At 41.8% G+C, this 13549-nt stretch overlaps 1 protein-coding gene across 3 annotated transcripts; it reads left to right on the forward strand.

Moving 5' to 3' along the window:
* Positions 1–1915: 1915 nt before the first annotated feature.
* Positions 1916–12356, forward strand: LOC308576347 (arylacetamide deacetylase-like 4). 3 transcript variants are annotated; one of them, XM_081175621.1, is made up of 3 exons: positions 1916–1931; positions 3159–3222; positions 10933–12356. In XM_081175621.1, the coding sequence occupies exons 2-3, from the start codon at positions 3170–3172 to the stop codon at positions 11705–11707; spliced, it is 828 nt and encodes a 275-aa protein (XP_081031747.1). In that variant the 5' UTR covers positions 1916–1931; positions 3159–3169; the 3' UTR covers positions 11708–12356. The 3 variants fall into 3 exon arrangements, with proteins under 3 accessions (XP_081031747.1, XP_081031746.1, XP_081031745.1); XM_081175620.1 differs by lacking the exon at positions 1916–1931 and adding an exon at positions 1953–1967; XM_081175619.1 differs by lacking the exon at positions 1916–1931 and having other exon boundaries at positions 2820–3222.
* Positions 12357–13549: the final 1193 nt, after the last annotated feature.

Here is a 13549-nt window from a genome sequence, read left to right on the forward strand (position 1 = left end):
ACCAAATTTTGGCCCATCAAATCCATGGTCTCAGATTTCATTTATTTTATCAGCTAAACCCGCTGCTTCCTCTATTGTCTTGGGGTTTCTTTCTTTTATCAGGTACTTCAATTGGCCATTTATTGTGTCGTAAAATTGCTCCAACGCCATCACTTCTCTAATCTTAGGTACTGTGTCTGCATTCTCTTGCTCTAACCATATTGTGAGGTAAGTTTTTATCTTTGCACCCATCTGCGCATAGGTTTCCTCCCTCACCTTTGTCACACTTCTAAATTTTTTCCTCAACTGCTCTGAGGTAATCCCAAAGCGTGTATATGTTAACTGCTTGTACACCTCAAAATTTCGGGATTGTTCCTCAGTCATTTGAGCCTATAATTCGGCCAGAGGACCGCTTATTCTAGCTCTCAAGATCATCATTTTATCTTCCTCTCTTACTTGAAAATCGTGACAGGCTCTCTCGAAGGCTACTAGAAATGCTTCTGGGCTATCCCTATCTCTAAATTCAGGAAAGCGTTTTAAATCTATCTTCATTTGATTCTGCCCATCAGTGTTATTTTCTGTTTTCTAATACCATTAGTTCCAACCGTCTCATCTCTAACTGAAACCGCTGCTGTTCCCTTTCCTGCTCTGCCCTCAATTTTTCTTTTTCCAATTCTTTCTCAAGCCTCAATTGTTCAGTTTCTTGCTCAACTCTCAATTTTTCAGTTTCTTGCTCAGCTCTCAATTTTTCTTTTTCCAATTCTTGCTCAAGCCTATTTTTATCAAGCTCTAATCTCAAGTTATATTCTTGTACTAATTTCCACTTTTCAAAATCCTCTGAAAACCGTGGAGCTTCTACTTCAAGTGAGATTTTAGTCATCTCTTCTATTCTGGTTTCTCCCCCCTGGGGATTCCCATTCTCTTCTCCAGAGCTTTCATGTGGGTTTTCTCTCACTGGGTGCTTGGTCTTCTTGGGTGGCATTATGGTTGAGTCAGTATTTTGCACTAATTAAATAAGAGACTTTTACTCTCAGCACTGTTCCTCCCGGCTTGGCTTTCCAAGACCCCGGTCCCCAAAGTATAGCTTTAGGTTTTTCCCTCTAACCTTTCAAGCTTACTTCCTCTGACCCTGAGGCTAAGACTCCGCCAAAACAGTCTTTTGAGATCTCTTGCTCTTATTGTTATCTCAGCCAAATGGCAATCTGGGGTTTATACTCAATCACACCCTCAGGCCAGGTAATCTCTTCACCGGTTTTACCCTTCCCCTCTCCAGGTGTATTGTTTCCCCTCACAGGCACTTAGACTTATCGAATCCCGCTGCTGTCGCCAATTTTGTGGCGGCAGGTACGGTTGTTATCCCACCGCTGCACCACCAATTTTGTGGCAATCACACAGGGCCCCCGGACATTTCACGGTCTATTGACCCTGTGCCACCACTGCGGTTGCTTTCTTCGCTGCCACCACCCCGCTTCTCACGGGGACACACGGAGTCCAGACAGTTGTTAACATAAACAAATAATCAAGTTTATTTTTAAGAGCAGGAACAAGCATGTGGTTGCAGTTTATTTTCCTCTGGTCAGTTTCCTAATCTTAGTTCCTACAACTTCAAACTGAATTATTCCCAACTATCTATCTAACTCCCTAACAATTCCTCTCACTCTCTCACAATACAACTCAACCCCCACTGCGTATTCCACCCTCTTCCTTCTCCCACACCCAAGCCTCAACTCCCAACTGACAAACCTCAACTCCCAACTCCCAAACCTCAACCGTCAACTCCCAGAGCTCAACTGACTTTTCAAAACCTCCCACTCTATCTTTTACTCCCCCCTCGCATTCTCACTGACCAATCACCTCACACCCATTTTAACCCTTTCCTTGGCACATCCTAGGGGGCAAATGCCACAGACGGGCCTCCGGAACAGACTGTGGTCGCTAGTAGAGGTTCCACTGTATTGTTAGAAGACAATTTGTCATTGTAATTTAATGTAAAGATCCTGAAATGTTTGCCGTGGACGGGGGTGAGGTGGAGGTGATTTGTGCAGCCTATACATGGTTGTTGTTGTTATTTTCTACAAGAAAGTAGCATACATATATTATGAAATAATAATAATAATAATAATAATAATAATAATAATAATAATAATAATAATAATAATAATATATTTATACCCTGCCCATCTGGCTGGGTTTCCTTAGCTACTCTGGGCGGCTTCCAATAAAATATTAAAATACAATAGTCCTTCAGATATTTAAAGCTTCCCTAAACAGGGCTGCCTTCAGATGTCTTCTAAAAATCTGGTAGGTGTCTTTTCCTTTGACATCTGGTGGGAGGGCATTCCAAAGGGTGGGCACTACTACAGAGAAGGCCCTCTGCCTGGTTCCCTGTAACTTCACTTCTTGCAGTGAGGTAACTGCAAGAAGGCCCTCGGTGCTGGACCTCAGTGTCCAGGCAGAACTATAGGGGTGGAGATGCTCCTTCAGGTATACTGGATGGAGGCCGGTTAGGGCTTTAAAGGTCAGCACCAACACTTTGAATTGTGCTTGGAAATGTACTGGGAGCCAATTTAGGTCTTTCAAGACCGGTGTTATGTGGTCTTGGCGGCTGCTCCCAGTCACCAGTCTAGTGGCTGCATTCTGGATTAGTTGTAGTTTCCAGGTCACCTTGAAAGGTAGCCCCACATAGAGCACATTGCAGTAGTCCAAGCAGGAGATAACTAGAGCATGCACCACTCTGGCGAAACAGTCTGCGGGCAGGTAGGGTCTCAGCCTGCATTCCAGATGGAGCTAGTAAACAGTTGCCCTGGACGCAGAATTGACCTCTGCCTCCATGGACGTTAAAAACAGACATTTATGGCACAGCAATATTAGTCATATCCAGTCCATTTTTTCTAGAAAAAGAGGTGCCAGTACTCACCATGAAGTTGTTAAGGTAAGTGCCACGCTTTTAAACAACAACAACAACAAAGAGGTGCTGGTACTGCATACCCTTGTGTACCCCCTGGGGGGGAAAGCATTGGTCATATCTGTTAATTTCAACAGGTTTACTTTCATTAGGACTAACTCAAAGTGGATTCAACTCACAGTGATTTCAATGTGAACGACCAAGGAAATGTGTAATGGAGCGTAACAAATAAATGCTCAGAGCAGGCAGTGTGTGGTGTGTCCCCCCCCCCCAGGAACCTCTGAAATGATCTGCCATTCCATTGCCCACCAAACTGACTCAGTGGTTATGTGTGCTGAGTAAGTATCTTCATGCTTCTTGTAGCAGAAAAAAGAGTATTTCCCCTCAGTTTCTAACCCTTCCACATGAGCCCAGAAAAAAACTGATTTTGCCAACATGGTGAATTTGCCAATCTTTAGAATGGGTGTTCACCTTTGTATTTTGATTTTTATGCCTTTGGACCCAATCCCTCTGGCTTTAATGATAAGAAGAGCTCTGCTGGATCAGGCCATTAAACTACTTTTACAGAAAACCACCACATCAACCCATAAAAAGCCATTAGGATTCTTCTCCTAAGGCAAAATGGCCCTGTGGTTAAGAGGGAAAGTGCAGCTGTTTCCGGAGGCGGCGCGAAACAAGTAATGGCGGTCCTCTTTGCGCTGCGAAGAGGGGCTCCGCAGGAAAGGGTCGTTCGCTGCGGCAAAGCGACGACCCATTAAGTAAAACCACGAGCAGAACGAGCTCGTGGCCGTGGGATCCGGCGGGCACCAAGAGCGACCCCCAAAACGAAGAAGGGACCCCGTAAGGGGCTCCGGAAGCGCGGAGGGGAAGCGGTGCTGTGGATTCATCGCTCTTTCTGCGGGAGTGAAGCCGCGCGGCTGTTACTGATGAGCGCCGACCTTTCTTCCTTAATATTGGATTACAAATCAACTACTCGTGAGTAAGATTTACTCGGAATTGGATTACAAATTTATGAATTTGGCTGAAAGCGGGAGACGAGAAAAAGGAAGTCCGTCTCCCGGTGGTGCTTAGTGATCAAAGGCAAAGGAACTGACAAGCTGGAAGCAACAGGAAAAGGCTTTAAATTCGGAAATACATGCGTCTGGTGAAGCTAGCAATTGAAGGGAAAGGCAAGTAACTTTTACTTTTTTTTGACATAGTGTTTACTTCAAGTGGGGACTATCTTCTTTATTGGACTTTAAAACTTCGAAAACCCCAGCCTCGGACTTGCAGGGGGTAAAAGGCTTCTTTGCGGATACAATTACAAAGTTGAAATGGATATATAGAGGCAGCACTGGTGGATACAATTTAATAACTGTATCTTGCACCTCAAGACAAACTACTGGCAATATTGAAAGGGCTCTGCTAGAGGGGAAAAAGTCTTCTCTAAGGACTATTGCTTACTTATTTAACTGCAGAAACTTTAATGGCGACTGAAACTTTCTTCCTTCTTTCTTGAATTGTAACAATACTCCCTCTAGTGGGCTTGGGATTTACAACTCTCTGGGAACCAACTTTGTTTTGACTCTCTGTGGCTTGGTTGTTTACTTTGAAGCCTGTCTTTCCCATGGAACTTTTGACAGTTTGACCTTGAATCTAAAGACAGGTGTGGAATGAGTGGCCCACCAAGAACAAGAGCTTCATCGAAAGCAGGGAAAGGCCAACTGGTACAAACAACTTTGATTTCTCAGGCTCGCAGATCTTCAGTCCCTGCTGTTCTACAGGGAGCTGCATCAACAACAGCAGCTCCATCCAAGGAAGCTGATCAGCCAACAGCTGAGGACATGGCAGCAGGGAGCACCAACACTCTCCTAGAGGAAATGTTACAACAATTTGCAATTTTGAATAAAAAGGTTGATGACCAATCGGCAAAAGTTGATTTAGCCATATCTTCAATTACCAAACTTTCTGAACAGGTGGCTAAGCATTCACAAGATATTGGAAACTTAAAGGACGCCACATCTGAAAATCGGAAGTTGGCCGAGGCTGCGAATGAAAAAGCAGGTGAAGCAATTCAGAAAGTGGAGGAATTGAAAGGAGAGGTAAGGCCGCTACACAAACATATTAGCGACCAGCAAACCCACCTGGCTTTAGCGGAACTGAGAAACAGGGAAAATAATTTAAGATTACGTTCCATCCCAGAGATTGAGAAAGAGGACCTGATTGGTTTTTTGACAGCAGAATTTTCTAAATTCTGGGGTATAAAGGAAGATACGGATTTTAAAATAACAACTGCATTCAGACTGGGAAGAGTTACCAGGAAAGACAGGCCCAGAGACTGTTTGATTATTTTAAGGGCCAAGCAGGAGAGAGACAAGCTACTGGACCTACATTTTAACAAAGCACTCGAGATCCAGGACAGAAGAGCACAAATTTACAAGGATATTCCTAAACAATTATTGGATCTCAGATCTAACTACACTGACCTAGCTGGACTGTTGAGAGGCAACGGAATACCGTACAGGTGGGAGTTTCCACAAGGTATATCATTCAACTACAAAGGAAAGAAGATTAAAATCAAAACGAAAGAGGACAGCCAGAAGTTTCTGCACGACCACGGAGAAGACCTGCAGAAAGGAACAGCAACTCTTTGGCCTCCACCAGAGTCTGGAAAAGAACCAGCACCCTCGGATTTGGACAAAAAAGAAGACGCCCCATAAGAGCAACAACAGATTGATACAGGATGTCTCTGCAGCTGTATAGCTGGAACATTAATGGCGCAAATTCCCCGGAAAAACGCAAAAGGATATTCCATATTTTAAAGAAAGAAAATTTGGACATAATATGTTTACAAGAAACACATGTGACCAGGCTCCACAGGAAGGTGTTAATAAACAAAAGACTAGGCCAAGAATTTATTTCATCAGACAGAGTCAAAAAGAGAGGCGTGGTGATCTATGCAAAGGAGAATTTATCACCAAAATTCTTGTTTAAAGACGAACAAGGAAGAACCCTGGCAATTGAAATACAAATCCAAGGAGAAAAAGTTTTGATTTTAGGAATCTATGCACCGAACGAGGGGAAATCAGAATTCTACAAGAAGCTACATGAGACATTACTGGACTATCTGGACTATTCTAATATCATTATGGTGGGAGATATGAATGGGGTCGTCTCTACTCTTATGGACAAGTCACAGAACCAGAATCTGACTAAAGATGGAAGACTACCAAAAACCTTCTTTGAACTAACTGACAATATGGATTTGATTGATTTATGGAGGATGAGAAACCCCCTAGGTAAAGAAGGAACTTTCTTTTCTGAGGCCCACCTGTCATGGACAAGAATCGACCAAATTTGGACAACCAGAGGGCTGGCACCTAAGACTATAAGAGTAGAAATCTGCCCAAAGACTTGCTCCGACCATAACGCTCTGAAAATGGAAATGAGATTTACTACTGCCGATTCCTTCAGATGGAAAATGAATGACAACCTGCTAAGAGATCAAGAGATTGTAAAGAAGGCCCAAAAAGCTTTAAAGGACTACTTTGAAATTAACTTGAACACCTCGGTGGAAAAAAGAATAATCTGGGACGCAAGTAAAGCTGTTATGAGAGGGTTTCTGATACAACAGAATACGATTAAGAAAAAATTCTGGAATGGGAAAAAGGATAAGATACTAGAGAAGATAAGAGAAGGAGAGAAAAAACTAAGATTGAATCCAAAATCAAAAGAGACTCTAAGAGAAATCAAATTCCACCAATCACAATATACGAAATTGATCAACCAAGAAGTGGAATGGAAAATCAAACAAATGAAACAAAGATCTTTTGAATCTGCGAATAAATGTGGGAAACTGCTAGCTTGGCAGTTGAAAAAGAGACAAAAATTAAATTATGTTACCAATCTAGAAGTTGAAGGGAAAAATATTCAGAAACCGGGAGAAATTAGAAAGTGCTTCCAGAAATATTTTAAAAAACTTTTTACACAAGGGTCCGAGGAAGTAATTGAGATAGAACAATTCTTGAAAGACAATGGCCTACCAGAATTATCCCAAGAGAAGAGATCAATCTTGAATTGTAAAATAACACAACAGGAAATTGAGGATGCCATTCAGAATATGCAGCTAGGCAAATCTCCAGGCCCTGATGGACTTACCTCCAAGTACTATAAGACGTTAAAAGACTATTTGATACAACCATTAATGGAGGTTTGCAACCAGATTATGGAGGGAGGAAGGGCACCAGATACGTGGAAAGAAGCATTCATCACACTGATACCTAAAGTGGAAACTGAAAAGACTCAACTCAAGAATTACCGTCCCATCTCACTCCTAAACGTGGATTACAAAATATTTGCAGACATTTTGGCAAATAGATTTAAGAAGGTTTTAAATGAAGTAATTCATAGGGACCAAGCAGGCTTTCTCCCAGGTAGACATTTGTTTGATAACACTAGGAATATTATTGATATTCTGGAACTTTTACAAACAAATATTAACACTAAAGCAGTGTTAATTTTTATTGATGCGGAGAAAGCCTTTGACAATATTTCTTGGAAATTTATGAAGAAAAACTTGGAAGGGATGGGAGTGGGAAGGGGGTTTGAGAACGGAATAGAAGCAATCTATTCCGAACAAAAAGCTAAGTTGATAGTGAACAATGTGGTGACAGAAGAACTCCAGATTGAAAAAGGAACACGCCAGGGGTGCCCCCTGTCCCCTTTATTGTTTATTTCAGTCCTGGAGGTTTTGCTGAACATGATAAGGAAGGATCGGCAGGTACAAGGAATACGGGTCGGAGTGAAACAATATAAACTGAAAGCATTTGCAGATGACTTGGTTTTAACATTAGAGGAGCCAGAATCTAGTACAAAAAAAGTACTGGAACTGATACAGAAATTTGGTCGGGTGGCGGGTTTCAAGTTGAACAAACAAAAAACTAAGGTGTTAGGGAAAAATTTGACAGCTACTGAAACAGAAGGGTTTCAGAAGGAAACAGAACTAAACATTGTTAAAAAAGTGAAATACCTGGGGGTTAATCTCTCTTCCAAGAACCTGAATTTATTTAAAGATAATTACGAGAAATGTTGGTTAGAAGTTAAAAAAGATTTAGAAATTTGGTCAAGACTGAAGTTATCCTTGTTAGGCCGAATTGCAGCTATAAAAATGAACGTTTTGCCAAAGATGTTGTTTTTGTTTCAGGCCTTGCAGATTGTGGACAGAGTGGAATGTTTTGGAAAGTGGCAGAAGGATATCTCTAAATTTGTCTGGCAGGGCAAAAAGCCCCGAATAAAGTTTAAAATACTAACTGATGCAAAGGAGAGAGGGGGATTTGCCCTGCCGGACTTAAGGTTATATTACGAAGCTGCAGCCTTCTGCTGGATGAAAGATTGGATTTTGTTGGAAAACACTGATGTCCTGGATCTGGAAGGCTTTAATAACTCGTTAGGTTGGCATGCGTATTTGTGGTATGACAAGGCAAAAACATATGGAATGTTTAAAAACCATATTGTCAGAAAAGCAATATTTATGGTCTGGAAAAAATACAAAGACTTATTAGAAAGCAAAACTCCGAGGTGGGTATCACCAATTGAGGCCAAAGCTCGGAAAAAACCCAATATGGAGGCCTACTGGCCGAAATATTGGGAAATAATAGAAAATATTGGAGGTAAATGGAGGCTGCAGAGCTTCGAAAAATTACAAAGTATGGTGCAAGGTTGGCTACATTATGCCCAAATTAATGAGGTTTTTAAGCTAGACAAAAAAATAGGATTCCAGGTGGAAAAATCGAAACTTGAGACAGAGCTGTTAGAACCAAAGACCAAGTTATTATCGAGAATGTACAACTTGCTGCTTAAATGGAACACTCAGGATGAGACAGTTAAATCAGCTATGATAAAATGGGCTCAGGACATTGGATATAACATCATGTCAGAAGACTGGGAGAGGTTATGGACCACCGGTATGAAGTTTACTGCATGTAATGCTTTGAAAGAAAACATTATGAAAATGGTATACAGGTGGTACATGACCCCGGTCAAGCTGGCTAAGATATACCATTTGTCCGATAACAAGTGTTGGAAGTGTAAGGAAGCTGAGGGGACATTCTTACACCTTTGGTGGACCTGCCCAAGATTGAAGGCCTACTGGGAAATGATCTACAATGAGTTAAAAAAGGTGTTTAAATACACCTTCCCTAAGAAACCAGAGGCCTTCCTTCTGGGCATTGTCAGCCAGAAGGTGTTAAAGAAGGACAGAACCTTTTTTATGTATGCTACAACAGCAGCAAGAATTCTTATTGCTAAGCATTGGAAGACTCAAGATTTGCCCACACTGGAGGACTGGCAGACGCAATTGATGAACTACATGGAATTAGCCGAGATGACTGCAAGGATCCGAGACCTGGGAGAAGAAGCGATGGAGGAGGATTGGAAAAAATTTAAGGACTATTTGCAAAAGTATTATAAATTATATGAATCTTAAGATGTCGCATGATTCGGAATGTCAGCCCCAGCAATATAAGCAGATTATTTATGAAAGTTGAATTATCTATGGAAGAATCAAAGTTTAAATGGGTAAAAAAGAAACATTGTAAGATTTTTAAAACAATTGGAATATAAGAGATTTAAACTTGAATAGTAATTGAAAATACAAAAAACACACGAAACAAGGTTATAACTTGCTGATAACTTTATTGTCAAGAATGCATTATGGGGAGACGCGGGGAAGTTCGATAGAAATTTGAAATAAGTTGATGAAATGGTCTGGTTTTATTGTTCTTGTTTCTTCTTTTTTCTTTTCTTTTTTTATTTGCCTTTTCGTGTTCTTTTTTTTTTTGTTTACTTTTTGTTATTGTTATATCTGTAATGTGGAAAAAGACGCAATAAAAATTATTATAAAAAAAAAAAAGAGGGAAAGTGCAGCTGGAGTTAAGGAGAACTTTTCTTTGGCAAATAAGCTCAAGCTGTTCCCAACTGTCCCGTCAGCCACACTTACCATCCAATGAGAGCAGTGGTACATTGGGCAATGGGAGAAGTGTCATTTGCCAGGGCTTCAGAGCCCTTTACAAGGCAAGCCTTCCTGACAGTAATGGACATCATCTCTCCCAGTGGCTGCCCTCACTGCCTTAATGCACCTTTGGTGCATGATCTGAAGCCTCCTGGCCAAGGTGGGTGAACTGGAGTTCTTGGCTTTAAGGCCATATGGTTTAAAGTGGGCAGAAAGAGTGGGAAGCATTGATCTCAGGAAGGCATTGTGGGACATACTGGAGGTGATTCAGAACTGGGGTTGTTTTCCTGAGATGGAAAATAAAATCAAGGAAACATTCAAAATATAGAAGTTCAAAATATTCGAAATATAGAAGTTGGTTATATTAGGCATGTCGTGTGGAAAGTGGCCTAGGGAAATGTGTTTGTCGCTCTCTCTGAACTCTAGAACATGTGGACATTCAATGAAGCTGAATGCTAGAAGATTCAGATAAAAGAAAGTATTTATCCATACAGTGCAAAGTTAAACTATGGAACTAATTCCCACAGAAAGTAGAGATAGCTTCCAATATGGATGGCTTTGAAAAGGGATTAAATAATTGGGCAGAGTATAAGGCTACCAGTGGCTCCTAGCTATACTGGCTATTGTCTGCCTCTATGGTCGGAATCAGATTTGACCAGCGGCCACTGAGAATGGGATTCCGAACTAGCATTATATTTGGGTGCAGAGCATCAGCCACAGGGGCTGAATGCTGCGCTCTGGGCCACTTCATTTCCCCTCTGACCCCAGACCCCACCCCTGCACCATTGCCCCTCTTTTGCACCATCCTTGAGTGGCATCTGACTGGAGGGTAGAGAAAGGTGTGTGGCTGTGTGTAGGAACCAGCCTACTTGTCCAGTGGGAAAGTTCGCATTTGCTTTCCATTTTGCTCTCCGGTCCCACCCACAGCTGACATGTGGCCCCCAGGAAGGTTGCATAGAAAGGAATGTGGTCCTAGGAGTGCCACCCTTGCAATATGTCATTGCAGGAAAATGCTGCAAAGTGTATGATGAATGCTGATGACATCTTGCCTTCTCTTTAGGTATCGCTTAGCTCCTGAGCATCCGTATCCAGTCCCTGTACTGGACTGTTTAACTGCTGTAATATACTTTATGAAGAATGCAAAGGAATACGGAGTGGACCCCAGCCGCATTGCCATTGCTGGGGAGAGTAGTGGAGGCACTTTTACTGCGGCCATTTGCCAAGAACTGGTGACCAGAGAGGACCTCCCAAGAGTGCGAGCTCAGGTCCTCATTTACCCATTCCTCCAAGGAATGGACTTCAATTTGCCATCCTATCAGCAAAACCATTCAGTTCCTCCCTTGTTCCGGAAAATAACTGTTAAAGTTGGTTTGACATATCTCACTGGGAAGATAATGAATGTAGATGGAATTCTGAAAGGCGCCCATGTCCCTCCTGATTTGAGAGAGAAATACCAAAAATGGATAAGTGCTGATAACATTCCAGAAGAATTTAAAGCTAGGGGCTATGTTCCTGTAGCACCTGCTCCATTTTCAGAAGAACTTTATGAACAAGTTAAAAGAGGTACTGAGACAATGTTTGCCCCCCTTCTAGCAGAGGATGACATAATCCGCCAGCTCCCGGAGACTTTCATTCTAACCTGTGAATATGATGGATTCCGGGACGATGGGCTGTTGTACAAGAAGTGGTTAGAGGACAATGGTGTGCCAGTGACATGGTATCATGTTCAAGATGGATACCACGGAACAATGGCCTTGGCTGGTTGGGGGCCACTTGCATTGCTGAACACACAGAAATGTTTGCAGAGTGTAATACAGTTCTTAAAAGGTTTATAGAAATGAATGACCTTGTAGGAGTGCAAATATCCAGAGTGTGGGGTCAGGTGGGACTACTATGAGGAATTATAAAATACACACCAAGCCATTGTGTCCACGATGAATGCATTGTGTTGACTGGGTTTAATTCATTGACAATAATTTCTGACCAAATCCCACAACCCTCTGCATCTCTGGCCATTTCCTCTACTGCCCATCTCTCTTGCTTGACAAGTCACTTACACAGCCCAGTTGCTTCGCCAGGCAGGCATCCTGGGTCATCAAAGACAGTGGGCAGTTTCTTTCATGTAGCTTTTCTGATGTTAATTTTAGGATGTTAATCTTATGGCCAGGAAACAGATCTCACCTGAAGGTTATAATGATCGCTGTCTTCCTGGCCATCCTCCTTATCATGTATATTGCTTGTTTATGACCGCAGGGGTTGCCAAATGTACTCCTTTGTAGTTCTGTTTTGTTTACCCCAGAAATATGTGTTCTTAATTAGTTTTGGTAGTTTAACTTTGTCCCCATATGGGGTTTGTTGAAATGCTCAGAGGAAATCTTACGAACACTCTGTAAAAGTTCTTTTGTGAATAAAACGACCTGGGCCGAGGGGTGGACGCATGCAGAGATTATTATATGCACCCTTCCCAGAGTCTTGCTGGTTCAAGCCTCTGTGTATTCTTATTAATCAGAATTCAATCCTTCCTTTACTTTGAGAACACCTCAAGTGGTGCTCCAGGTGAGGCAAACCTAAAGGGGAACCGTGTGAGGCTTGGGGGGGGGGGACCTCAGCGTGTGAGGCAAAGCTAAAAAGAAAACCTCAGCATTTGAGGCACAGCAAAAGGAAACCTCAGCAAAAGGAAACCCCCAGGATTGGACTCTCCTCAGAGCTAGCAACCTGCTATCCCTCGGTCTCCTTCTGTGTGTAATATGCAGATGCAGAAATGAGTTTATATTTAGTCAGCATGAGTTGCTTATTCCTCCTGTTTAATAGGAATACCCTTTCTGACTGTCATCAGATGTTTTCTTATAAGAAAATTTAGCCATACAGCAGGTAGCACTTAACTTATTGTTGTACTATAATTATAACTGAACCACTGTCTCAAGTCAATTAAGTATGTGAATATGTATATCAAGATTAAATCATTTGCAGATAAATAACAGATAATAATAGGGGAAAACTGGGAAGGACTGTCCTACAGTTTATTCAAAAGGTCAATCAACTTTCAAATGCAGCCCAACAGAACACCCTTTCTCAGTGAATATTCTGCAGAAAGAATTTAAAACAGAAGCATATCTTAAGAGGCAAAGGTAGGATAATCATGGTAATGTGCTACCCTCCGAGAGGATCTCATTCTTTTGTGATTTAATTTCTGCTTGCAATTTGTGTGTATGTGCTACAATCACATTTAACCCTGGAGAAGAGAGCCAGCATCTGGTACATGGTTTTTTTGTGTGTTTTTAAGCTTTCTGTTTGTGTGAATGATTTCAGATGCCAGATCATCACCTGTGTTACCTTGTTAACGTACTTCATCTTTGTGTCAGTGTCACACACACAAAAGAGAGAGAGAGAGAGAGAGAGAGGATGAGAGGGGGAAATGATGTTGGGATTGAATAATTTAGAGAGGACTTAAGAAAAGGAGGTGAAGTAGACAAAAGGACAGTACAAAAGGGTGTTTCAGTATATAAGATCATATAGCGATAAAGTGGGCGTAGCGCCTTTGGTCCTGAGGGCAGCAGAGTACAGAGATGGGAATTGGCTGAAGAAACAGAAGACATTAATGGGGTAATGGGGCCCTTTGGATGTCCAGCAGTCCTTTGTTGGGCTCAAATTGTTGTTTTCTTTTGTGTATTGAATAT

The sequence above is a fragment of the Podarcis bocagei genome, assembly GCF_964188305.1.
Source record: "Podarcis bocagei genome assembly, chromosome: 16".
Classification (NCBI taxonomy): Eukaryota; Metazoa; Chordata; class Lepidosauria; order Squamata; family Lacertidae; genus Podarcis; species Podarcis bocagei.

What these genes read in the sequence shown, in the direction of transcription:
- LOC308576347 (XM_081175621.1), top strand. Translation starts at nt 3,170, where the DNA reads ATGATCTGCCATTCCATTGCCCACCAAACTGACTCAGTGGTTATGTGT. An exon ending in TCAGTGGTTATGTGTGCTGA is followed by an intron (nt 3,223 to 10,932) that starts GTAAGTATCTTC and finishes CCTTCTCTTTAG; the next exon opens with GTATCGCTTAGCTCCTGAGC.